General features: G+C 43.0%; 1 protein-coding gene across 2 annotated transcripts in view; it reads right to left on the bottom strand.

The window, feature by feature from the left end:
* Positions 1 to 24,857, bottom strand: part of BMX (BMX non-receptor tyrosine kinase) — a 48,727-nt gene extending 23,870 nt beyond the window's left edge. The window contains exons 1-9 of one of the 2 annotated variants that reach the window (XM_004758882.3): positions 24,688 to 24,857; positions 18,905 to 19,051; positions 18,237 to 18,341; positions 16,605 to 16,686; positions 11,587 to 11,706; positions 8,531 to 8,595; positions 3,799 to 3,974; positions 1,078 to 1,149; positions 420 to 473 (exon numbers count right to left, since the gene is read on the bottom strand). In XM_004758882.3, coding sequence (XP_004758939.1) covers positions 420 to 473; positions 1,078 to 1,149; positions 3,799 to 3,974; positions 8,531 to 8,595; positions 11,587 to 11,706; positions 16,605 to 16,686; positions 18,237 to 18,341; positions 18,905 to 19,051; positions 24,688 to 24,690 — 824 coding nt within the window. In that variant the 5' untranslated portion in view covers positions 24,691 to 24,857. Of the gene's footprint in view, positions 1 to 419; positions 474 to 1,077; positions 1,150 to 3,798; positions 3,975 to 8,530; positions 8,596 to 11,586; positions 11,707 to 16,604; positions 16,687 to 18,236; positions 18,342 to 18,904; positions 19,052 to 19,997; positions 20,112 to 24,687 lie in introns of those variants that run through there. The other variant, XM_004758883.3, reaches the window with a different exon arrangement.
* Between the last annotated feature and the right edge of the window lie 344 nt (positions 24,858 to 25,201).

Below are 25,201 nucleotides of genomic sequence, written 5' to 3'. Positions count from 1 at the left end.
TCTCAGTTGCGCTCCCTTGTTACCGTATCATAAACAACTTCATAGACGGGACTAATAAGTGCTAATAAGAGCCTTCGAACATCACCCTGGCCAGAGACCTCCAAGGCAGAAAAACTCGGCAGAAATGTCATATACTGCATCTATGAAAACAAAGTCAAGTGAAGGGGACACCAGGTATATGATAAATCCAGCGAATATATACAGGCAATTTAGAGAATCCAGACTGAGGAAAATCATTTCACTTAATAACAGCCCAGCTCATTCTCACCCATCATCTGGATAAGCGGCCCAGAACCTCACATGAGTTTACCCAAGTAAATATAGGCCTCCTGAGCAAGTTTGAGGCATTACTTTGGAGAAGAATGGAATAGAAACATCTATGTTAGGTTTAGAGGAGCACAGAGAACTTTCAAACTCACTCATAGTCATCCAGGTTTTCCTCTCCTTCAGATGAACTTGACTCGGGGAACCCCCTTAAGAAGAGAGGGAAGGACATGAATGCCCAAAACCAAACCAAAACACAACCAAAACCCCCCCTGCCATCTAGGAGTGCAACATCGAATCCTACCCAGCTTTCACCTTGACAAATAAAATTCCCTCTTTGCACTTGGGAAGGTATCTGCCAAGTGAAGAGAGAACCACTCAAAAGTTGAGTTCATGCCCAGTTTATGAGGAAATGGCTCTTTGCTCCAGGAGGCCGCCGGGAACATGGATGTACCTGACTCTTTTGGAAGAGTGGGCTCATGAAATAGACAAATGCCTTCAGAAGCAGCTGGAGTAGGAGGTTAAAAAAGTTGGAGTTTTGTATAGAGCAATTCTTAGAGGAGAGTTACTTGGCTTTGGGTGGTTTTCCTCCTGCTAGCGTGGCAGAAGAAGAAGAAGATGAGGAGAACTGTAACCCACGGGCCATCGAGTCTGACTGACTGAAGGGTTCAGAGAGACAAACTACATGAATTTTTTGATTCGTCTTTACCTTAAACGTGAAGTCTGGTTGCAAAAATGATTGCAAATGTGGTTAGTTTTCCTGCAAATGGAAGCAAATCCTACACGTAAAGGAATGATCTGCCTTTGACTTACCATGACATCTTGGAGGTGCTGTGATTTCCAACTGTCCTTTCCCTTTGGTGGCCAGATGCAAAATCTTCGTTGCTGTGACAAAAGATACATGTTGTAAATTCATGTTTATTTATAAATGTCAAAAAAGAAAAATAGTTTTGTTAGATATCTTTGAGCTTCCTTGAACATTGGGACTGTCACCTTTCACTTGGGTTGGGAATTTAAGCCAATGAGTCCTTTTCACATTTTTGTCCCTCAGGGACCCCAATAACCAGAGGTAGCTGGACAGTGCTTCCTAAGCAAAAGAGAGCTGTGACTAGAAAAGATCATCTAGACGGGGTTTGCCTTGATTTTCTTGTCGCTATGCAGGCATTCGGTCACTCAGATATTTTAACATGTTATTTTCCTCTTGGCTGTTACAATTGCAATGAAAAGTCTGAAAATGCTGTTTTGCTTGGAAGGTAGGACCTATTTCCTGCTCGCTTTCCTATCTCAGGCTGTTTCTCAAAACCACCCTTTGTAGCAACAAGCTTCCTTAACAAGGAAATGCTTCTCTAGTTCCATTTCCTCAACGCTGAGAAGGAGCCATCTCTGCCTTCCGAAGAGCCTTGCTCACTAGCATGGTTTTTGTTTTTTTGTTTTTGTTTTGTTTTTTACTTCATCCCTTCATAAGAAAACTCTTATTTTAAAAGGTGGAAGCAATTTTCGCTTTTATGTTGCTTTTAAGAACACACAGAGAATGTCCACCCATGGTGCATCTCTGAGGTTTATCCATATGATGGAACACTATACAGACACTCAAAATAATCGAGGAGCTTACAAGACAGTGTGAGTGTCCCTAACACCTCTCAACTCAATTTTTAACATACTTAAAAATGACTAAGAGAGCAAAATGCAGGTTATGTGTAACCACCATCCAATATTTTTTCACATTAAAACTTAAATGTCACTTCATGTATTTAAATGGGGAAAAATGCCCAAGATGTGAAGTGAAGAGAAAGAAATGTTACACACGGTAACATGTGCATAGAAAATAACCTAGGAGAAGGTACCCTGGATATTCTGCAATATTTGAATACTTTAATGGAAAAAATTAAAAAGCAGCTCAAGTGAGGGCAGTTGATAGAAAGTATTATCTACTTATGCGAGCTGAGACTCATGACGGCATTTATAAAATTCAATCCACAAGACCTTTAAGCCATCATCATCTTTCACTCACTGATGCTACTCAAACTAAGAAGTGATTCATTGATTCTTTGCTCAGATGGCCAGGTTTCTCAAGTTCTAGGGAAAAATCCAAGGTTGGGACTGAATCTGGGGTGCAGAACCTAAGGGGGTGTCAGAAAAACTCAGTAACTTGTTGATGAAACTTTTTAAAGATAAAAACTAATGAAAAAAATCTGTGATGAAAAAAAATGTCAACAATTTCAATAAAGATAGGATCTAGCCATCCAGGCGTTGGTGGCTGTACAACCACACCCCCCACCCCGTGAATTAATAGTGCCGACTACTTATTTGAATACTGATCAGTTTCACCACACATTTCCCTCAATGGATCCCTGGGGCTTCCAGTAGGGAGGGGGCCTTGCACAAAGCTGACATGACACCCGCTCTCCTAGGATCTGTGTCTTTCGATGGTCTCCTTCCACAAGAAGACTGGATTGCAGGCAAATAAATGGGACATGTCGCCTCAGGCGCGAGGTATAGATTAATACACTTGGACTCTTAGCTCCACTTTGAAATGAAAAGCACCGCAATTTGTTATGCCAAAAGCAACAGCAAGAGTACACCTACATTCTCTCAAGTTCCGTGTGACCCTGTGTCTGTGTCACCGGTACAGTGAGGCATTTGCTTTGGGTGGATGATGAGGATGGAAAGAATTAAAAAAAAAAAAAAAATAAGAGCACGAGGGAGAAAACAAAGAAAGGAGATGCCTGGGAGCCAAGGGATATTCTACATTATTGGGAAAGACAGACCCCGGTGCCCTGCAGGGAGGCTAATGACTGGGCGAGGGGATGTCAGACAGTGAAGAACGTGATGGGGAGGAAGGCTGGGGCAAGAGGGAAGGACAGTCACTTGACCCTTTTTCTATTGTCATCTTGCGATTCAATCCAATCTTTAGTGAACATCAAGTATGGAGCCTTCAAGGTAATTTTCAGTCTGGCCTTCGGTAGCAACTTTTGGCTTAAGGGTATGTGCTATGGTGAGTGCTGCGAAGTGTGTAAGCCTCACGATTCACAGACCTGTACCCCTGGGGCTAATAATACACTATCTGTTAATAAAAATAATTGATTAAAAACAAGTGAGACGACTTATGTCAGGAAAGGTGAAAGGTGCCCATCCCGAGAAGGCAGCCAAGGCCTCGCTGGGAGGGTTACTTGTCATTTGTAAGCACAGGACAAAAGTAAGCCCACCCTGAACTACCTCATGTAAAGGGTATATTTTAAAGCTTCCAAGTTCTGGCATGTAGGGTTATTTGGAGGAAAGGAGGAGAGAAAGAGGAGGGAATAAAATGCGCAAGGATCGTTTAGATCGTAGATCAGATCATAGATGGGAAGTCCATGCCTTTTGGTCCCAGCGGGGCACCTGCTCGGCCAGACTTCAGGCTCAAGCGCTGAGCCTTTTCGGAAAGGGTGGCCCTTCTCAACTAAGGCCCGTGTGGACAGCTTTGAGGCTGACATCCAAGGCTGTGGGTAATTCTAGCCTACATGCTGGGGAGCCCAACTGGGAGCTGAAGTTTACCTTTTCAGTTTCCTTACTTTCCACCAGTCAGGGCAATCTTCTCTTGGAGTACCCTGCGTGTTGACAGTCAGCTGAGAGCCATAGTTTTTCTTGGAGTCACTGTCATACTGGGCCGTGGTGGTACTTGAGGATGGTTCATTCATTCTGAAAACGGGAACTGCTCGAGGAATCTTCAGCTTTGGAGGAGAAGAGATTTTAATATATCACAGTGAGACACAGATTCAGGCACTGGGAACTAACAAGCCAAGTACATTAGCTCTTCGGAAGGAAGGAAGAAAGGAAGGAAATGGAAAGGAAAAGAAAAGGAAAAGCAGACAAGGGCTTGTACTAAGTATAGGCAAAGATCTGGAGCAACTGGAGCTCTCATACTGGGCTGGTTGCAGTACGGAGCGCATAAACACATTGAAAAGTGGTTTGCAGAATCTACTGAGGTCAACTGTGCACATACCCTACAATCCAGAAAGTCTATACGCACGTCCAGCAGTGAAATCAAATGACACATATAAGAATGTTCATAGCACAATTATTTCCATTCGATAAAAACCGGAAATGACCTAAATGTCCATTTAAAGGGGAAGATAATAAACTTATTTGATATTAAACACAAGGTGCTACCCTTCTGGTCCTGAAGATAGGGGAGGGGGCCAGAAATCAAAGAACATAGTTGGCCCCTAGAAGCTGGAAAAGCCAAGGCGATGGATTTTTTTCCCCTCTAAAGCCTCCAGAAGGAATGCAGCTGTGTGGACCCATTTTATGTTAGACTTTTGACCTTCAGAATTTCAAGAAAATAAATTTGTGTTGCTTTAAGTCACTCAATATTAGTGATTTGTTACAGTGGCAATAAAATGAACATAGGGGTATATTCACACAGGGGAATCCTCTACAGCACTGAGAGTAAACTACAACCACACGCTAAAGTGTCAGTCAGTCTCACAGAAAGACAGATAACACACGACGATGATGTGCTTTATGATCCCATTTACGTAAAGGTCAAAACCAAGCACGTGAGCTATGATGTTGTAAGTCAGGCTAGTGAGTACTCTCAGTGGGATGTAGTGAAAGGAACACGATGGTACCCCGGGGTTCTGCGATGTTCTGTTCCTTGATTTGAGTGAGAGTTATACAGATGTGTTCGGTTTGTGAAAAGTTGTCAAGCTGAACACTTCGGGCGCGTATACTTGTCCAAGTGCATGTTATATCTCAATTAAAAATTCATGTAAAAAGATGTAAGGTCTGCATTTAATTTTTCATACTCATATTTTTACTTCTTTGCAGGGATCGACATCCCAGTGCTGGACACTATTTATGAGCTATGTGGTTCCATCCAGAGATAAATGCTCCAGAAAGTTCCCTAAACAGAAATCTGAACAGAAGGGCTAGAAAGTGGATTTTTAATTTCCTCCACTCTGAAAAGTAAGTCCTCTACAGAATGTTCTGGTAAAAACAAAGGTAAACACATTTTTCATGATACTCTCGCTGATCCTTGATCCCTTAGGGCAGCTTACAATCAAAACAGACTTACAAATCCTTGGCTGCTGATTTGCCTGACTGATAATTTTCAGCACATTTCCCAGAGAATTCCTTGTCAGAGATTCGATGCAATAGTTTCTGGCTCCTAAATTATCCTCTGCTCTTAGATTTGTTTAAAACAAATTTTACTGAACTATGATTTGCATACCATGAAAATTACCCTTCATCAGTGTAGAATTCAGAGACTTTTGGTAAAATTGTCCAGATGGACAAACCATCACCACAATCCAGATGGAGCACAATGCCATCACTCGTGTAAGGCCCTTGTGACTGTGAATAGTCACCTGTTCCCAACCTGGCCCTGGGCAACCTCTAGTCAACCCTTTGTTTCTGTAAATTTGCTTTTTCTGGTATATATCTGCTCTTAGGTGTTTTATAAAGCCATAATTTTCCAGCTTCAGGACTGGAGCATGGAGCCAGACCAAAATAGCAATGTTGCTGATAACAAGACCCTCAAACCTGAACAACTATATTAGTTTCCTTGGGCTGCCCTAACAAGCCAGTACACATTCAGTGGATTGAAACAACAGAGATTTGTTCTCTCGCTGTTCCGGAGGCCCCAGGTCCAAAATCAGGGCTTCACTATGACTGTGCTCCCTGTGAAAGCTCTGTGGGAAAATATTCATTGGCCACTTCCAACTTCCGGTGGTTCTAGCATTCTTTGACTTGTGGCAGCATAATTCGAATCTCCTGCATAGGTGTTTATTTATTTATGCATTTAAATTTTAGGTTTAGTTAACATACAGTACAATATTGGCTTCAGGAGAAGAATTCAGTGATCCATCAGTGACATACAACACCCAGGGCTCATCACAAGAAGGTGCTCTCTTTGGTACTCATGACCCATCTAGCCCATCCCCTTGCCCACCTCCCTTCATCAACCCCTTAGTTCTTTATCATTAAGAGTCTCTTACGGCCTGTTTCCCTCTCTCTCTTCCCCCTATCCTTGCCATAGGTTCATCTGTTCTCTTTCTTAAATTCCACATGAGCGAGATCATATGGTATTTGTCTTTCTCTGACTTATTTTCCTTAGTTTTATACTCTCCAGCTCTATCCACATCACCGTGAATGGCAAATTTTCATTCTTTTTGTTGGCCGAATAATATTCCATTGTATAGATATACCACTTCTTCTTTATCCATTCATCAGTGAGGGACATTTTGGCTCTCTCCATAGTTTGGATATTGTTGGTACTGCTGTTACAAACGTCGGGGTGCATGTATCCCTTTGAATCAGTATTTTTGTATCCTTTGGGTAAATACCTAGTAGTGCTATTGCTGGGTCACAGGGTAGTTCTGTTTTCAACTTTCTGGGGAACCTCCATCCTATTTTCCAGACGAGCTGCACCAGCTTGCATTCCCCCTAACAGTGTAGGAGGGTTACTCTTCCTCTGCATCTTTGCCAACCCTTGTTGTTTCTTGTGTTGTTAAATTTAGCCATTCTGACAGGTGTGAGGTGATATCTAATGGTGGTTTTGATTTGTGTTTCCCTGATGACAAGTGATGTTGAACATCTTTTCATGTGTCTGTTGGCCATCTGGATGTCTTCTTTGAAAAAGTGTCTATTCATGTCATCTGCCCATTTCTTAACTGGATTATTTGTTTTCTGATCCGCCTAGGTCTTTAAATGGCCTTCTTCTCTGTGTATCTCCCTGTGTCCTCTACTCTTCTTATAAGGATACATCCTTAGCAAGTATGATCTCACCTTAGTCCTTAATTAATTACATCTGCAAAAACCTGTTTCCAAATAAGGTCACATTCTGAGGTTCTGGGTGAACATGAAATTTAGGAGATACAATTTAACCTTCTCTAATAGATTTCCTTTTGTCCTTCATGTTGGTTCATAAAGATTATGTGGCTTTTACTTAGAAAGAGAGGGGTGTGTGTGTGTGTGTGTGTGTGTGTGTGTGTGTGTGTGATTGTGTGCAGCTGAAAATAAGTACCCAAGATACCATAGAGCGAATGGATGGGTAGAGACACTCCTTTACTTCTGGGAGAGCTTCTAGAGCATCACTGGGAGGCCATTTTATGTGTCCCCTGGCATTTGAGGAGGCTGACATCTGCCTCGGAAGCCTAAAAGTAGGAGGCTATGGCTACACACCTGAAAGCAGAGCAAAAACAGAGCAGCAGCCTGTATTGCAAGAGTGAGTCACATACAGTTGTACCAACCAGAGCAGTCAGTTTTGTCTGTTGTACTGTAGGCCAACTCCACCCTTGGGAGAGGGTTCTGGGAGCCATCTTGAAAGGAACTCTGCCCAAGATGGGTGAATTGACCCAGCAGAAATGTAAAGACTGGAAACTCAAGAGCTAAGGGTCAAGACAACCACTCCATCATAAAACTCCATTTGGATCTGCACTCTCATGGGGAACCCACAAAGTTTCCCATAAGCTAGAGTCAGCATTAGACAACTGTCTCACCCAGAAGCCACCCCTGCCAAAATCACGATGTAATCTGCCACAAATGACTGTTCATTAGACACCCTCTTCCTGGGCCCCAACCATGAAAGAATCAGAAATCTCAGCTTCTTCATGGCTCTCTCCCCAAAGCAGGCAGCCAGCTAGCTGATGCACACCTGAGCTATGTGAAGGGGAGAAGCTGTAACTTGGAATGACGTTTGGAGGTGTATGTTTATAACATTGGATAGGACAATGTAGAGGTTCTTCTCACGACTACTAGTAATTGGGACATTTTGTTTCATCTAAGAGCAGCTGGAAAACTATGGAATCTCCCTAAGATTCCATTCAGGGACAGAGAAGAAAGCCCACCACGTGGCTTTTGAAGGGAAAGAATTAGGTTATTTTCTGCTTGTGTCCTATGAAGTCCCATCCTTCTTCAGGATACCTGCATGAGGCAGTCTTGGCCATGCAGCTGCTGGGGGAGGAATGACAGCTAACTACACCTGCCTGTCCTGTGTGATGCCATCATAAGGATGTCTCCCACACGCACCCATTTTTTGGTGACTATTTATGTGCTTACAGGTTAGAAAAGGCCCAGTTATTAAGTACAACAATATAAAATGGCAAAAGGATTCACTATTTGGGCTTGGCATTCAATGCTGCCATTGCTATCTGTGATAGCTCACCTCTGTCCTCTCTTTGCTCAGCAGTCCCAGTGCAGGCCATATTTTCTAGTCTTGAATCTGGCAACTCATGGTTTATTTAATATGTCCTGACTATGCAAAAATTTTTAAATATTAACTTACCACTCTGTCTGGGAAGATGGGAACTCTGTGTTTCTCTTCATTGGTTGTAACGTGTAGATCAGCATCTGAAAGGCAAAACCAAATAATACCAGGAGGAACTTTCAAACAAAACAAAGCAGATGTTAGGAATCAAAAGGATAAACTAGCTTATGTGATCAATGCTTCAGATGACTTGAATTTAGACACAGCACTTGGAGTGATTTTGTTGTTTTCCTGCGTAACACCCAACTCAAACACCACTGCTCCCCCCTTGGTTATCAATATCCTCCCCAAATGGATAAAAACATTCAAGTTCCTCTAAATCCTGTAAACTATTAATTTATACCACATTTCCACCTTGTGTTTGAAATGCAGGTATCTAATCTCTTTGGGTAGTACCTATGATGCCAGGTGTCAAGAATCCATGTCTGATTCCTCTTTGATGGACTCATACAAGATGCTTATAAGTACTTGATTTATTTTTTTTAAAGATTTTATTTATTTATTGGAGAGAGAGAAAGGGAGAGTGCACAAGAAGTGGGGTAGGGGTTGGTCAGAGAGAGAAGCAGACTCCTTGATGAGCAGAGAGTCCAACCCGGGGCTGGATCCCAGGACTCCAGGATCATGACCTGAGCCTAAGGCAGATGCTTAACCGACTGAGCCACCCAAGTATCCCCAGGTAGCTGATTTATAAGTGAAAAAACCTGTCTCCGACTTTTTTCCATTTCTTTTTCATTTAATTTTTAATTTTTTATTAACATATAATGTGTTATTAGCCCCAGGGGTACAGGTCTGTGAATTGCCAGGTTTACACACTTCACAGCAATCACCATAGCACATACCTTCCCCAATGTCCATAACCCAACCACCCTCTCTTTTTTTCCATTTCTTTTGACAATTGCTGGTTTTTGCCCAGGCTATGGGTGTAAAGCCATTAGATGCCTTACAAATAGAGCGGCCATATAATTTACTAACCACTCCGGAACATTTCTTACAGGGATAGGTAAGTTTTTAATAATTATGCCAGGTCACCAGCTGCAGAATGAGACTGCTCCCAACGAACTGGGGGATATGGTAAATTTACTTGTAGGCCGCGCACATATCCTGGAAAAGGAATGGTCCAGGACATTTTGGAGACAGAAGGAAGCAAGAGCTTGCAACTATTTCCTTCCTAGTAACTGTACCCTTGGGCCACTCTGTAACCTAGCAGAGGAGTAAGTTATACTCGGCTAGCTAAACGGTATGATAGCTGCTCATGGACCCACGGCAGCTCCAAATTCTGTAGTTTTCCTCAGAGGCTGGCAAAGAGCCTGTTGCACCCAGAACATATGGCAGACGCCATCCAGATCGAGCCTAGGATGAAAGTCCCAAGGGAGTGCTCTCTCTGGCCTTTTCTCCTGCTTCTTCCCAGGGAGTTAGGGTCAGAGCTAGAATCTGGCCTGCTGGGTAATGGTACCAGATCACTGACAGAATAATTGGGAGAAAGAATTAATGCTGTAAAGAAACATTATTCCTCAGCCCCTTAAGTGGAGGGAGGAATCCATATACAATAATTTCTGTATAGTTCATCAAATCACAATAATTCCTAAATATAAAGGGCAATGTGATATTATTTAAGATCAATAAATATTTGTTTTGTAGTCTAATTAAGATAGAAAACACCATGAACATTTATTCATTGATTTTTGTTGTCAAATTACTAGTAATACCATTAATGAGACTGTCAGGTGTCAATACTATATTGGAGTAAATGTGAATAATAGCTCATGTCCTCGTGTCTTTTATAATTCATAAAGAGGTATCATACCGCTGACCTTATTCAGTTCATTAAAGGTGTGATCCCAGCATATTTTGCTCAAGCTGGTAAAACTGTTACCAGAATAACTACTCCTTTTTAATTTATTCACAACTTATGGTTGTTACACAGTGATAAACTTCTAAAATTTATAAGACTGCCTCATGGGGCACCTGGGTGGCTCAGTCAGTTAAGTGTCTGACTCCGAGTTTCAGCTCAGGTCCTGATCACAGGGTTTTCAGGATCGTGGGATCGAGCCCCATCTTGGGCTCCACGTTCAGTGTGGAGTCTGCTTGTCCTTTTCCCTCTCCTGACGTTTAAATAAGCATCTTAAAGAACAGAAGATGATTTCTGCTGGGAATTCCTTGGGGAGGGACATGACCCAAGAGAATGAAGTAATAGGGAGCCCTCTTTTTACTCAATAAAAGCATGAACTATATAAAGCTTATATAATAATAAACAATATTTAAATAATAAAATAAATAAAATCTTTTTTAAAATCTTAAAAAAGAAAAAAAGACCATCTCATGTAAATATCCTAGAGATGAGATGGGACCCTATAGTGCATAAGCAGAAAACAACCTAATTTCTTCCCTCCCTTAGCCCTTCAAAGCCACTTGGTGGGCCTTCCTTTCTGTCCCCAGATAAAATCTCAGGCAGATTTTCTTAGGAATATAACTCTGGGTAGAATCCGATTGCCCTTAAAGCAGATCCTTCACTACCTTCTGTGGTGTTACTATGAAATCAGTAAACATGCCCAGAATGGTAAGTCCTTTAAATATGTCTTTTAAAACTTGATCGTCCATCAGTTTGGTATTTATAGTGATTCAAAGTGTCACTTTAAGTTTTATCCCTTGATGTATTATTAAAAAGAACATTGGTTTTTTTTTTTTTTAGTTTATTATTTTAGGCTATGAACCATGGTGATATGTTCACCATATTCTACCCACTGGGAGTTTATCTTAAACCAGAAAGAATTATGGGAGGAAATAAATAGCTCCTTGCTCGGTTCATGATTCCAATTAAAAAAAAAATTTCTCATGAAATGAAAGAACAGCAAATGTTAATATTGTTATCATTTCAATGAACATGACTCAGTTGACCCTAGAATAGACTTCATCTGCCCAATAGCATTTTTTGAGGCTGGGTTTACATGATGTCAACCAATGTGGCACATCTTGTTTTCCCAAGCTGGTGAGCTATTCTGGAATTTGGCAGGTTTGCCTCACGGGGCCCATCCTCCCAGGGTCCCACCCATTGCGGGGGGGGGGTGTCACCTTACATGCTTCCCAGAGGGTACATCCTGGGGCTGCTTTGCAACTCTGTTGGCAGCACAGGAACTTTCCGTCCACGAAGAACCCACTATGGTACTTGATCAGCAAGTGAGGGTTGCCCCTTATCTCTGGGGAACAGGCAGGAAGAAAATACAGCATGAGCAAATGTTGGCCCAAGAGAAGAAACACATTCAGTAAGGGCTGTTATCACAGAACAATGAAAACCTTATTTTGCCAGCAACCAGGGTAAGAGCAAACGGCTCCCCAAGGATATAAGTCTTTCACTCCGAAGTTCATAAGCCAAAAATTTGCTTAAAAATCTACCCAGGTATGAGAATTTCTATCAGTCTTACAAAAAAAAAAAAAAAAAAACCAAGGACAACACTAGAAAGTGTATATGCAGATTAACTTGGTGGTCTAGGGTTTTAGAAATACATCTGTAAAGGAAACAAGTGGGTTAGGGCACATAGGGTTCAAGGGGCTGAAGGATAGGCCTAGATCTCAGCAAGAAGAGAAGGTTCTAATGAACATGTGCTTTCCTCAGCTCCTCATTTTGAAATATTTTAAAGGCACAGATGAGTTTCAAGGATAGTACAATGGATGTCTGTTACCCTTCACCCAGACTCACCAATTTTTAACTATTTACCATATTTGCTTTTCTTTCTCTCTGTTCATACATACTATCACTATTAAAATTTTTGAAATTATTACTACATTTTGTTAACTATTTGAAAGTAAGTTGCGGATATCATGACCTAAATAACATCGCCGATAAATATATCAGCATTTAACTTTTGTTGGTAGGGACAGTCTGTTACATAACCATGATACAGTTATCAAATTCAGGAACTTTGACACTGATACAACACTACTGTTGAGTATTTTATAGTCAAAATTTTCCCAACTGTGCCAGTAATATACCCTTGATAAGCATTCACTGTTTCTGATTGGGGATCCAATCCAGAATCACAGTGGTTTCTCTTGATCTGGAACTGTCTGGAAACAATAGTTTCCCTTGATCTGGAACTGTCCCTCATCTCCGCTTTGTCTCTTGTGACTTTGACTTGTTTACACTAAGGAATGGATTGTTTGTGTGGCTACTTTTCTAGGAATAGGTGCATATTTTAAAAAATAATGAGAACAGGGCAAGTTTAATCTAAAGAAATGAAATTCTTTTTTTTTCAAATATGCTGTTATTTTTTAAAGATTTATTCAGGCACTATAGAGAGGCAGGGCATGGGTGGGGCAGAGGGAGAGGGAGAGAGAATCACAAGCAGACTCTGCCAAGTACGAAGCCTGATATAGAGCTCGATCCCATGACTCTGAGACCACGACCTGAGCCAAAACCAAGAGTCAGACACTCAACCAACTGTGCTACCCAGGTGTCCCCAAAGAAATGAAGTTCTAATACTGGAGTAGAATACTGTTTCTACACCAAATGAGCGTCTCTCAAAACACAGCGGAGAAACCTACAAGATCTTAGTAGAGAGCAGTTCAAGGAGAGTCTCTAGGTGGGGAGGGCTGATTCTATGTGTGACTTCAATTCTTTAACTCTTGATTTTATATTCATTTTAACCCTTCCTTATTTTAATCCCAGGAGAGTTCTGTTCCTCCTTTTCAACCCGGATTCAAGGAAGTGTTTGGAGATACTAAGTGCTTTACTGGGTCATCGGATCATTTCCAAACCATAATGTATGTAAAGCAGCCAGCTCTGTGTTTGGCTCAGAGCACATGTTCAACGAACAGACGGCTTTCAGTGTTATCGTTCCCTTAGGTTAGCTCAGCTCAGCCTAGCTGAAAGCACTGGTATTTTTTTTTAAAGATTTTTATTTATTTGACAGAGAGATCACAAGTAAGCAGAGAGGCAGGCAGAGAGAGAGGAGGAAGCAGGCTCCCTGCTGAACAGAGAGCCCAAGGTGGGGCTCAATCCCAGGACCCCGAGATCATGACCTGAGCCGAAGGCAGAGGCTTAACCCACTAACCCACCCAGGCCCCCCAAAAGCACTGGTATTAAAAAAAAAAAAAACTTGACTAAATATTAATGGGAACTAAAGGGAAATTATTGCAGAAGTCCCCAAAAGCCAAAGGAGTTAAAAATTATAAAATGCTAGTTTCTGACTCGGAACTGGTGGTCATTGATCACCATTGACCATTGACCAAATGGTCATTGCGATTCCTTGGGCATGAGACTTGCCTTCCAGCTCTCCAAGCTCCTGCTTCCCACATGCCAGGAATCCTGTTATTTCCTACTACATCGATTTTGTTTCCTGGATAACTATTTCTTTTCCAATCAAGTCCAGAAGTCCACATGGCGACACTCCAGCCATTTAATCATGATAATAAGAGGACCTGAGGTGTGGAGAGGTGGTCTAACTTGCTCAAGTTCATAAACCTCTAGTAAGCAGCATATCTGAGACTCAGCCCCAAGATTCTTCTATTATAATCCAATGACCAGATGCCAGCTTTCCTGTAGCATCCCCTTCGGTTTTCATCTTTGGAAAGAAGGACACGCTTTTTCCGCATCTGCTCAGCTGAATTCAGAACCGCAGTGGCTGACATGCCCCAGTCCCCACTCAGTCAGCCCAAACCTCCTGGATCTAGGTCACCTTCTGCAAAATGCCGTGTCTCCGATGCCACCTGAGTTCATAATGCCCAAGCTAACTAGCAGACAAAAAGACTACCCAGGGGAGAGGATTTCTGTGACGAAACTTCTTTGTTTTCCTGGGGAGGCGGGTTGGTTGGCCGGACGCACGGCTGCTGCCATCTTCTTCTCTTGTTTCCTTCAAGCCCGCCTCACCCACCTCCTCTCCGACTCTGGGCCCGCAGAAAGGCTGGAAAACCAGATACTGTCTTCCAAGCCCCCTTACATATGGAGATGGCCACGAGACACAGATCTGGCCAGTAAACACCTGCAGGAATTTGCAGGGGACGCTTCTGGAAAAGCTCAGAGCCTTCCCAAGAGCCTCTGAGGGTAGTAGAGCAGAAAGCTAGCGGGAGCCTGGGTCCCTACTGACTTGCCTGAGCTGCTGCCCCAGCCTAGGACCATGTACCTCCGGACTTGTGAACGGTGTGAGAGGAACGGACGTGCCTTTGTTCCAACAGCTGCTTGGTGTCTTTTTACCTGCGTCCCCAAGCATTGTTAATGGATATACACGGCTTCCCCTGCATGCAGCAGCCCTCGTGATAAGGTCTTTCTGAAGTCTTACCAGGAGCTAAGAGATTCCCTTTGGCTTCTCTCTCTCTGCTCTCCCTTATGCTCCATTGGCCTTTACCTGAGCTCTCCAGGGCCGCCCAAACCAGCTTGCCACACATGGTTGCAGAAGGACCCTGAGGTCTGCCTCACAGCTGCACACTGGGCGGGTGGACGCTGCAACCATTCCCGGGAAGTCCCCCCAGAGCAGCATCTTAGGGCTCGTCTAGGAGGCCCCACTCTAGCCACCGGGACTCACGTTTGTGTGTTGGATCCTTCAGTATATATGTGAGTTTTATTCATTTATGGCTCATGATCCCTCGAGGAAAAAAGCAACATGACCTCCCATTTCATAGGGTTGGGAACCTGAGATCCAGAGACTCGAGATGGTTTCTTTAGCGGACACAGCAAAGCAGGGTGTGGAGGATGTGTCTGTCGCTAAGACGGATGCCCTTCTCAGTTCAGCAAGCTGGGAGCAGGGAGAGGGAGGCTTCTGGACCTCCCTGGACCACTGGACTATTCTCCAGGAGAGGTTGCTAAACCCTTTCAAGCAGAGGGAAAACGAAGCCCTATGTGTGAAGAAAATCTGAGAAAAAACCCTAACCTGAGACTCAAAGAAAACAAAACCTCACCTGGTCTCGGGGCTCGATATCTGAAATTCCACCAGTAGAGTCACGCATTCGGGTTCTATGCTGTCCTCACACTATCACCTGCCTGCCAAACTAGAATATCACCCAGAGCGGTGCCTGGCTGGCTCAGTGGGTTAAGCCTCTGCCTTTAGCTCAGGTCCTGATTCCAGGGTCCTGGGATCGAGCCCCGCATCAGGCTCTCTGCTCAGCAGGGAGCCTGCTTCCTTCTCTCTCTGCCTGCTTGTAATCTCTGTCAAATAAATAAATAAAATCTTTTTTTTTTTTTTAAAGAATATCACTGGGAGAAACATCATAGCGCCAAATAGCCAACAGCGTTCTCTCTTCTACCACAGCCTGTCACCAAAGCAGCCTGAGAATCCCTGAGCAAAAGCTCCATTAAATCCCCTAGCTCTGGGGCACCTGGTGGCTCAGCCATTAAGCATCTGCTCAGGTCATGAACCCAGGGTCCTGGGATGGAGCCCCACATCGGGCTCGCTGCTCAGCAGGGAGCCTGCTTCTCCCTCTGGCACTCCTCCGTTTGTGTTTGCTCTCTCGCTGTCTCTCTTCCTCTCTGTCGAATAAGTAAATAAAAAAAAATGAATCCCCCAGTTTTGCCTAGCATTGACACCGTACCGGTTAAAAAGCCGGGTTGGGGTAGTCGAATTGGGGGTTCTCCATTATTACGCATGTGACCCTGGCCATGTCTCTTTAAGTTCACTTGTCTGGAAAAGGGAGAGCACGATAACGTTCCATGGAGTCATCAAGAAGATTACTCGAGGAAATGCTTTACGAAGTACTTGGCATAGCAGTTGGCAGACGCTACGACCGTAGTACTTCTATAGAACTTTCTGTAAACAGCCAAAGTACGGTAGCCACACAGCCTCAGAGAAGGCAGACTTTGCCCCGGGGAAAGGGCAGCCCCGTGGGTGGGGAGCGGGAGGTCTGGTTCCTCTGAGCTGCCTGCCCAGCTGCCTTCGGGGAGGGCCCAACAGCCCGCCCCGGGGAAGGGCAGGAAAGGGAACCCGAGCCACAGGCTCAGCCCGCATAACAATGAGAATGCAAAATGAGCCTGGCAGTTTCTCCGAGGTTCGTGGGAAAATCAGCAGATTCTCTTCTGGCTGCGGGTCCTTTCACTGCCGTCTCTCTCCTCCACCAAGCCTCACTAGAACTCCACGGAGAACTCCCTTTTATGACTTTTTAAAATTACCTTTTTGTAACGCTTTCAGCCACTGACTTCTGCTCTCTTCGTTTGATGCATAGACATAGAGAAGCCCATCTTTATAGACAATCTGGAAAGGGAAAGATTAGGGGCATTTAGATACAATTGCCTCCATGGTTCATTCCCGGGCAACTGCAAATTTTCTGGTATCCCAAAGAAAAGTTGAGTTTGCTTATAAAATATGCATTCACTCTGGAATTAGATGAAAAAAAAATCTAGTTATTTTTTTCCCTCCATCCCTCACTTTGTTTTATCCCAGACACTTCTACACTTGGGAAAATCACGGCAATGATGTGTCTGACATCAGGGAACGTTGAGGACCATGGAGAATTACAGAAGTCTAAAATGTTAGATATCATAGGGGTCTTAGGAATGGTCTACCGACTCCGTGCCTGACTCTCTTCACAGCCCATTGGAAAATATTTACCTGCTCTATCCTTAAAAATATCTTCAGGGATGAAATGTCTTTTACTTCTGCCAAGCCATCGTTGGCAATTTGCATATATTCTGAGCATTATATAGTTCATGCTTTTATTGAGTAAAAAGAGGTTTCCCTGTTACTTCATTCTCTTGGAATGAATTGCCAGGAATTGCCAGCAGAGATCATCGCCTGTTCTTTAAGATGCTTATTTAAACGTCAGAACATTTGGGGGCAGCTGGGTGGCTCAGTGGGTTATAGCCTCTGCTTTTGGCTCAGGTCATGATCCCGGAGTCTTGGGAACAAGCCCCGCATCGCATCGGGCTCTCTGCTCAGCAGGGAGCCTGCTTCCTCCTCTCTCTGCCTGCCTCTCTGCCTGCTTGTGATCTCTCTCTGTCAAATAAATAAATAAAATCTTAAAAAAAAAAAAGTCAGAACATTTTAATGTCTTCCCCACATCCTTCTCTATCTAGTTCATTCATTCAGTTTTTGTGGGTAGATGGTACAGACCCTTTATGAAATATCTGCTAATTTCTGGGCTCTTTCCTAGACCATTTCAGATCTAACCCTGTCTTGGCTCTGCGAAATATGGATGACTATGCCCACTTGGCGAATGAAGAAACAGACTTGGATAGAGAGTTGAGTGTGTTGCCTATGGTACCAGCAGTACAAGCTGTGAGGTTAGGAGCTCTGGGTGCCTCCGAAGCCTGTGGTCTTTTGAGCCTCCCATGCTTCTGTGATATGAATTTGAAGCATCTTCCCAGAAACCCCCCTGCTTTCTTCCAATAGGAAAGTGAGGTGTGAAGCTTTCCTTTCCCTGAGGAACCCAGGCTCCTCGGCATCCCTTCATCTCAACTCACCTTCACACCCCCGCATTGTAACGATCTGCAAATGCCTTGGGGATGAGGCTGGCGTTTGATTCCTTCTGGTGTGTCTGGTACCTTGGAGCCCCTTGGAAATGCTCAGCAACCTTTCATATGAAAGACCGTGGGACCCCACCGCAAGTTATGCCACTGTGGCTTACTTGCTCCCCTTTCTTTCTCTCCCTCTAGGGAAAGCAGATCGGTAGATCAAATTTCAGCAAAGTGCCCGACTACCATCTGGGGATGGTCCAAGTCTGGTCATCGTCCTTGTCATTTTGCAACATCTTTCGTTATTGCCAATATGTGCAATTTGCAATAGAACGTTGTTCCTCCCCTTACCTGAAAGGGGTATTGTCTTTCCGCGGGGGTCTGCTCCTCAAGATTGACTTTCTCCACACACCTGATTTTCTTAATCTCAATTGATCCTTTTCTGCTGCCTCTTTTCTGAATTAAAAACCAAAATATAAGATGCCTCATGTGATACACAGCGGGACACAAAGAAAAGCAATAAAGTGAAGATTATCCTGGGAGGGAGATTGAGAGATAGGACGGGTAACTGAGAATTCTTCCAATTATTCCATCAGAGTCAAAATCCAATGGCAGCAGGATATGTTTCCGATATGTTTACCCATATACTCCCCCCAAAGCAAGGCTAGAAGCAGCACTTAATTTTGTTCAATAACCTTGAAACATATTTCCACCACCTGTGGTGTGTTTAATCTATGGAAAATCAACATTTAACTCCAGAAGGCATCTTTAAAAATTTCAAGTTGAGGACCAGTGTTCTAAAGTTACAATTTGCCTTAGCAAAGTTAGCCAATATTTTAAAACCCTTTATCTTGAACTAATCAGGTCTTGGTTAAGAAAAGATAACGTGATAAGTGAAGGCAAGTTGATCTTTACTGCCTGAGCTAAGAAACCTGACATTGTTTCATTAAAATTAAGCCCTTTGTGGACACGCAAGAAAAATAAATAGTAGAAAAACAATGGAATAAGCAGGGTCTCACCATTTTGTCATATTCATAGTAGGAGAGATTTGTTTTGGTTAGAACAAAAAGCCTCTCTTTGTAATTACTTGGCGACATTTTCTTTTTTTGCTGTGACCTTTTGAGAAGAAGTTCTTCTAGAATGGATTTTGTATCCATATTGTCGTCCTAAGTAAAATAAAATAATGAGAATGAGTGTTTTCACCTCGCTACATTCTCTTTTAGCCTTCAGAATGTTTAGTCAACTGCTTCTCATTCAGGAATAATATAAATAATATAATTTAGGTTTAGGATTAGAGAAGAAATTTTAACTCAGCAGACTCTTAAAAACACATAACTTCATTCCTACTGCCTTGGTCCTGGCTTTTATAAATATGTTGATTTATTTACAACGTTTTATCTGTTTTAGTCACCTCCCACTCTGGATCATAAATTCACCATCTTTGAGCTCCTTTCCAGACACCTTATCAAAATTCTGCTTATTCCTTAAGGATTCTGTAGGGATTTGTTGAATCAAACTGAATATGATCAAACTTTGAAATATTTGAACTCCAGGCAGCTCGCCATTATCCGAAGTAACTGATCAACAAATTTCTGTCTATTACTGTGGCTGGCTGTTTGAAAAAATCGTCCTGCCCCCTGGGAGACTCTAATATTATTGTAAGTAATACCCACAGTTCCCCATCACGATCAGATCTTTAACATAAAGGAGATGGGTCTACTTTTCAATATTTCTGAGAACAAAACATTTTAAAATGCCATCAAAATCGATCTCAAAGAACTAAACAAAATTGGTACCTTACAAACTAAAAACATTCTTGCTTTTTCTTCCAAAGCCGTGGAAAGCATTAAAGCTTAAGGTATTTCTAGAAAAAAATCCATTAAGTTTTCTGGTTCTACTAAGACTGTTCCTTCAACCCTCCATCCAAAATCAGGTCTGCTAATGAAAAGTAACATTAAAAAAATAATAATAATGTTAAGTAGTAGGCCACAAGAGATAAACTTTCTTATGTTCTTTGCTTTGTGGAATCACATGTGTACCAACAGTGAGATGTTCAATAATTTCTATCTTTCTTTGTTTACTGATAATCTGAATGTCACTAACTTTACTCACCTTGCATTTGATTAGTCAGCTGGGGTGCACTTGTGGGTCCTTAATTTCCAACTCCCGAGCTCTAAGTAAAACCTTGCTGCTCTGAGGCACTCATATTCCCTCTGGCTATGCCAGGATCATGCATTACCGAGAAAATATTTGCATCCTACTTATCACTCTCCATCAGGAAGCACCCACACAGGCATTGCTCTGTTCGATGGAGGGAGGGTTTGCCAAATGAACCTGTCCAATCAGTAAAGGCCACTTCTCCATGGCCCTGAGCATAATGGGCCCACTATGACAGGGAAGTGGGAGGAAAAGGAGACACAGCTAATAAACCATGGCCAGGTCCAGCCAGCTGCTCTCCTGACATAGATCACACCTCTCTAGAAACGGGAATCAAGAAAATCAGCTTATGTTCATTATTTATACAGATGAAGTGGTTATCTATGAATCCCTCAAATGTTCTCCAAGGGCATCTTTTGATTTAGAGGCAGAAGTAATGGAAATCTTCTCTGTTACAAATCTTATCCATTGGTTACTTTTTATTTTGAATAGTGTTTTATCAGGGAAGGGGAGTCTAATTCCTTTGGGAAAATAGAATGAGTTTCTTTTGAGCACAGTGGGTGTTCTATGCCATGGTCGCTGGTTTCTTGGCCCCCGAACTCAAAGATGGGGATCTGTTAACTCTATTAAGTTAAGATAAGATGATTTTCTATACCCAAAGTCTATGTCTGGAAGAGAATTTCCTTGAAGACTTAGTGAAACTGTGGAAGGTCTAGTTTTTTGGGGGGGGTACATGCCCCTTTTGGGGAGCCATACCACACTGGGCATAGTTTTAAGACATTTTGGCTTTTACATTCCTGTGTTCTACAATTTTACTAACAAAGCATACAAAGAAAACTGTGAAAACTTTTGTCAAATGTCTTTTAGAGCCAAAGCTAAAACATGACTCCTTAAAGCAGAGTGCTAGTTAAATAGATCTGGTTAGCTCAACACAAAATTTTTACTTAAAAAAAAAAAAAGAGGGCACCTGGGTGGCTCAGTGGGTTAAAGCCTCTGCCTTCGGCTCAGGTCACGATCCCAGGGTCCTGGGATCGAGGCCCGCATCGGGCTCTCTGCTCTTCTGGGAGCCTGCTTCCTCCTCTCTCTCTGCCTGCTTCTCTACCTACTTGTGATCTCTGTCTGTTAAATAAATTTAAAAAAATCTTTGAAAAAAAAATTAAAAAAAATTAAAAAATTTTAAAAAAGAGCATTTACTTTTCAAAACTTCTTCAGATACTGAATGAATTTGTAACATTAAAAGTACTGTTTTAAAAAAGCAAATCCCAAAGTCTCAGGTATTAAGCAGCCTTTCCCAGGACTGCATGACCTTACGTACACTTTACTATTTATAGAACTTTTACATTCATTACATTAAAGATTTTGGGGAGGGAATTTTATCTAAAAGATTAATATGGTGAATCGCAGAAGCAATTGACAAATGAAATTCACAAGGTTGCTTCTGTATATTGGAGGAAAAAACAATGGCTAGAAAAATTTCGACAAAATTGTTAACTCCAAAGCTCTGCCTTTTGTGAATTTTTTGGCTTTCCTTTCTAAAATCAGATATGATGTGTGTTTATTCTACAAAATTAAGAACTACCAGCAAGCAAAAGAAAAAAAAAACTGTTAACATTTTGGTGACCATACCTCTACATTTTTCCAAATATATAGGTATCTATTTTCACAAACATGAGCTCATGCTCTGTGAAGATAGGTCTGTAATCTGTTGTTCTTATGTAACACACACATGGGGCCACGTGTCTTTGGAGACCTTCAAAGTTCTACTCCCTCAGTTGGCCCCCGGAGCTTCCTAACGAACTTGAAGAATCCTGTTTTGATGACTTACGCTTTGGTCTCATCCAGATCAGTTTCTTCTAGGACAGTGCCTGGCTCCTGTTCTAGTTGGGATCTGCCTTTCTACTTCTATTTGCTTCTATCCCTTCCTTGTATTGTTCTCTTCTCCTACATTAGCCTAGATTTGAAAATGGAGGCATCTCTATGGTCTCCCTCGGTGTAGAACGAGATTATCGGTGATGACTAATTTTTAGAAATGCAATATTTCCTCCCTGTATTAGGACAATAAGTCGACCGGCTCAGCTACCCCTGTTGACTCAAATGCCTGCATCATGGCTAACAAATTTGACTCTGTCTGCCCATATTTAATAATATATGTTCAGTCGGGAAGGTTAAAAAACAGTTTCAAAATGAAATGAGATCCTGAAGCTAGTTAGTATTAGCCTGAAATGTATTTCCATAGAAGAGCCAGCAGAATATGGCTGGGTTCTCATATTACCAACTACACGGAATAGACACATCAATTTGCTTACCAAATAGCCCGGGCTGCCTATTTCCATAAGTACGTGAAACTAGAAAGAGATTAAAGTGCAGGTGACATAAAAACAAAAAAGTATAACCAAAAAAAACTGGCAGAAACCAATATAGTATTTTCTCCAAGGAAGCCTGCAACCATCCCGCAACCCATAATGTAGGTAAGAGTTGAACACTAAGTTAACATGACCTAGAGTTCCTGTAGTTATTTAGCATTTACAAGGAAATGTTGTGAGGAGAGTAAGGAGTTCAGAATTTTGAACCCACACTATATTCGTGGACAATGTCACCCTGACCAAGTCCCTTCCCTGCGCTAAGCCTCAGTTTTCTGACCCGGAAGAGAAGATGAGTCACAGCTCTCTCAAGGGGCTTGATTGAGAAAGCTTTTGTCAAAGTTGTGGGCACACCATGGGCAATGAACCACGATCAAAAAAGAAAATGGGGGAAGAAACAACTAGAATGCTAGAGCGGAGCCCATGTTCTCATTGCCCTGAAAGACCCAAGGAAGGAAAGTTGTTTCTTCTTAAGATAATCAAGAAAAAAAAAAAAAGATAATCAAGAAAGAAATTATGGAAGGGAGGACATTAACACTGGATGTTGCAGAATATAAGTGATTATAGCAATAATCATCCTAGCTAACATTTAAGGAGGGCTTGCATTATGCCCGGCACTTTAAAAAGCACCTGGAAAATATGTATTCGTTTACTCTGTGGGGTAGGCCCCCTCTCCCCCCCATCCTATGGGGTATGTCCTAATTCAGTCACCTTATGGGGTGGTTAGGAAAAAGGCAAAAGGTGATAAAGCCATGTCCTGATCCCTTATGCTGAATTAGTAACACGCAGCCCTGCTTAGGGTATACCTGCTGGTGTGGGCAGAAGCAACCGGCCCGTGAGTTCAAATCCCTGCTCCGTCTCTGTGCAACCTGGCATGTTACTTCCCCATCCATAAAGGGAGTAAAACAGTAACCATGTGGAAGAGTTAGGAGGAGTCAAGAGGAAACAGCAGTACGCCGCCTAGCACGCTCGCTCCTACTCCCAAATCCTGTACTTCTTTCCCCATCACTCCTAGGCAAAGTGTAAAAAAAAAAAAAAAGATCATAGGAAAGGTTAAAAACTGAAAAGAATGAAATGATCTTTGATGATAAAATCTCTGTCCTCATCCCTGTTCCCCAGGCCCTAGGGACGGGAGAGCATCAGAGGCAGGAACGCTTCCCGTGTGCTCTCTCCTCCGCACGTATCTGCACTGTTCAAGATAGAAGTATCTGTCTGTTACAAGCTTTCAATCGCGGGACAACTTACCTTAGGTTCAAGGTGAACCAGCCCCTTACAGACTGGGTTTTTGGGCCCCTGGGTTTCTTACAAATCAATACGTGGATGTGACTGCAGGGGTGGTCCACGGACCGGCCGTATCAGCCGGGCCTGGGAGCTTGGGAGAAATGCAGCTGCCCAGTTCCCGCCCCGGGCCCGGTGCACCAGAACCTGCATTTTAGCGAGATCCCCAGGAGCCTCGTGTGCCGTGAGTTTGGAAAGTCCTGATCTAGACCACAATCCACTTGCACTACTTCTTCTTCTTCTTCTTCTTCTTCTTTTTTTTTTTTTAGATTTTATTTATTTATTTGACAGACAGAGATCACAAGTAGGCAGAGAGGCAGGCAGAGAGAGAAAGAGGAGGAAGCAGGCTCCCTGCTGAGCAGAGAGCCCGAGGCGGGGCTCGATTCCAGGACCCTGAGATCATGACCTAAGCCAAAGGCAGAGCCTTTAACCCACTGAGCCACCCAGGTGCCCCCACTTGCGCTACTTCTTAAATCCAGTGAAATTATCCTGGTGCACAGGAACTTTCAACATTTTCTGGCTGCGGCTGTAACTAAAAGCTTCACCTCCCCCAGCTTTCCACCTCCGTCTAAAATCCTCCCCCCAAACCCCAGACGTTGGAAGCCTTCGGGAACCTGAGAACAAATATTTGCAGTTAAAGTAACACCATAAAAACACAAGTACATAAAAGAGGGTAGGACTAACATTTCTCCGTCTTTGGGAAACAGTTAGGAAGCCAATATGCAAAGTCACAAAAGGCCATGCCTGCAGAGCAGGACGGAGAAAAGCAGCAGAGGAAACGCACAGAGCTCGCTGGAGCTGACACCGAGGGCCACACAGCCTGACAGCTTCCCTGAACGACGTTTTTGAGCCGGGGGAGGAATGGACAGTAAAACCGCAACAGGCCCCCAAATTAGATGGTCTCACCCAAAGTCCCCAGAGAAGCCCCAGCAATCTCATATTCATCATTCTGAACCTATTTGCCTGGAGGATATGACATAATGGGGCCCACTACGGCCGCAACGCACCATTTTGGCTCGTTCCGCCGCCGGGGGTCCACCGCCGCGCGGTTAATCCACTCTCACACGAACACAAACCCCAGCTGCCCTCCTTCCAGCAGCAGCAAATTGTCTCCCATTTTCCCGGCTGCCGGATCAGAAATGGCTACATTACTCAGTGCCCCCAAAACGTTTATTGTCCTGCAAGGGCCTTACACAATCCCACAGGAAACCACGCTCAACACTTAGCCAACACTTGTTGATCTGATTGAATGCAACACAAACGGAGACAAAAGCCTATTTCATAAAGGTTCCAATTTTGATAACCACAGCCCCTGCTTTTCCCAGGCAGCGCTCAGGAACATGTGATAACCCTGCCTTTGTTTTTAGAGCTCTGGGCTGAAAAGGACAAACTAGCTCGGCAAAACCCCACTTCTGACGCTGACTTCTCTCACGAATCAGGAAACCATGAGGTAACGCCAAAGAACGCAGAGAATGAGCAACGAAAACTTCAACTCAACATTGGACGAGGGGAACGCTGCAG

This window comes from Mustela putorius, unplaced genomic scaffold (assembly GCF_011764305.1).
Source record: "Mustela putorius furo isolate JIRA1106 unplaced genomic scaffold, ASM1176430v1.1 tig00003836_pilon_pilon_pilon, whole genome shotgun sequence".
Lineage (NCBI taxonomy): Eukaryota > Metazoa > Chordata > Mammalia > Carnivora > Mustelidae > Mustela > Mustela putorius.
The sequence above is the reverse complement of the archived record's forward strand: the minus strand, read 5'-3'. Positions and strand labels throughout refer to the sequence as shown.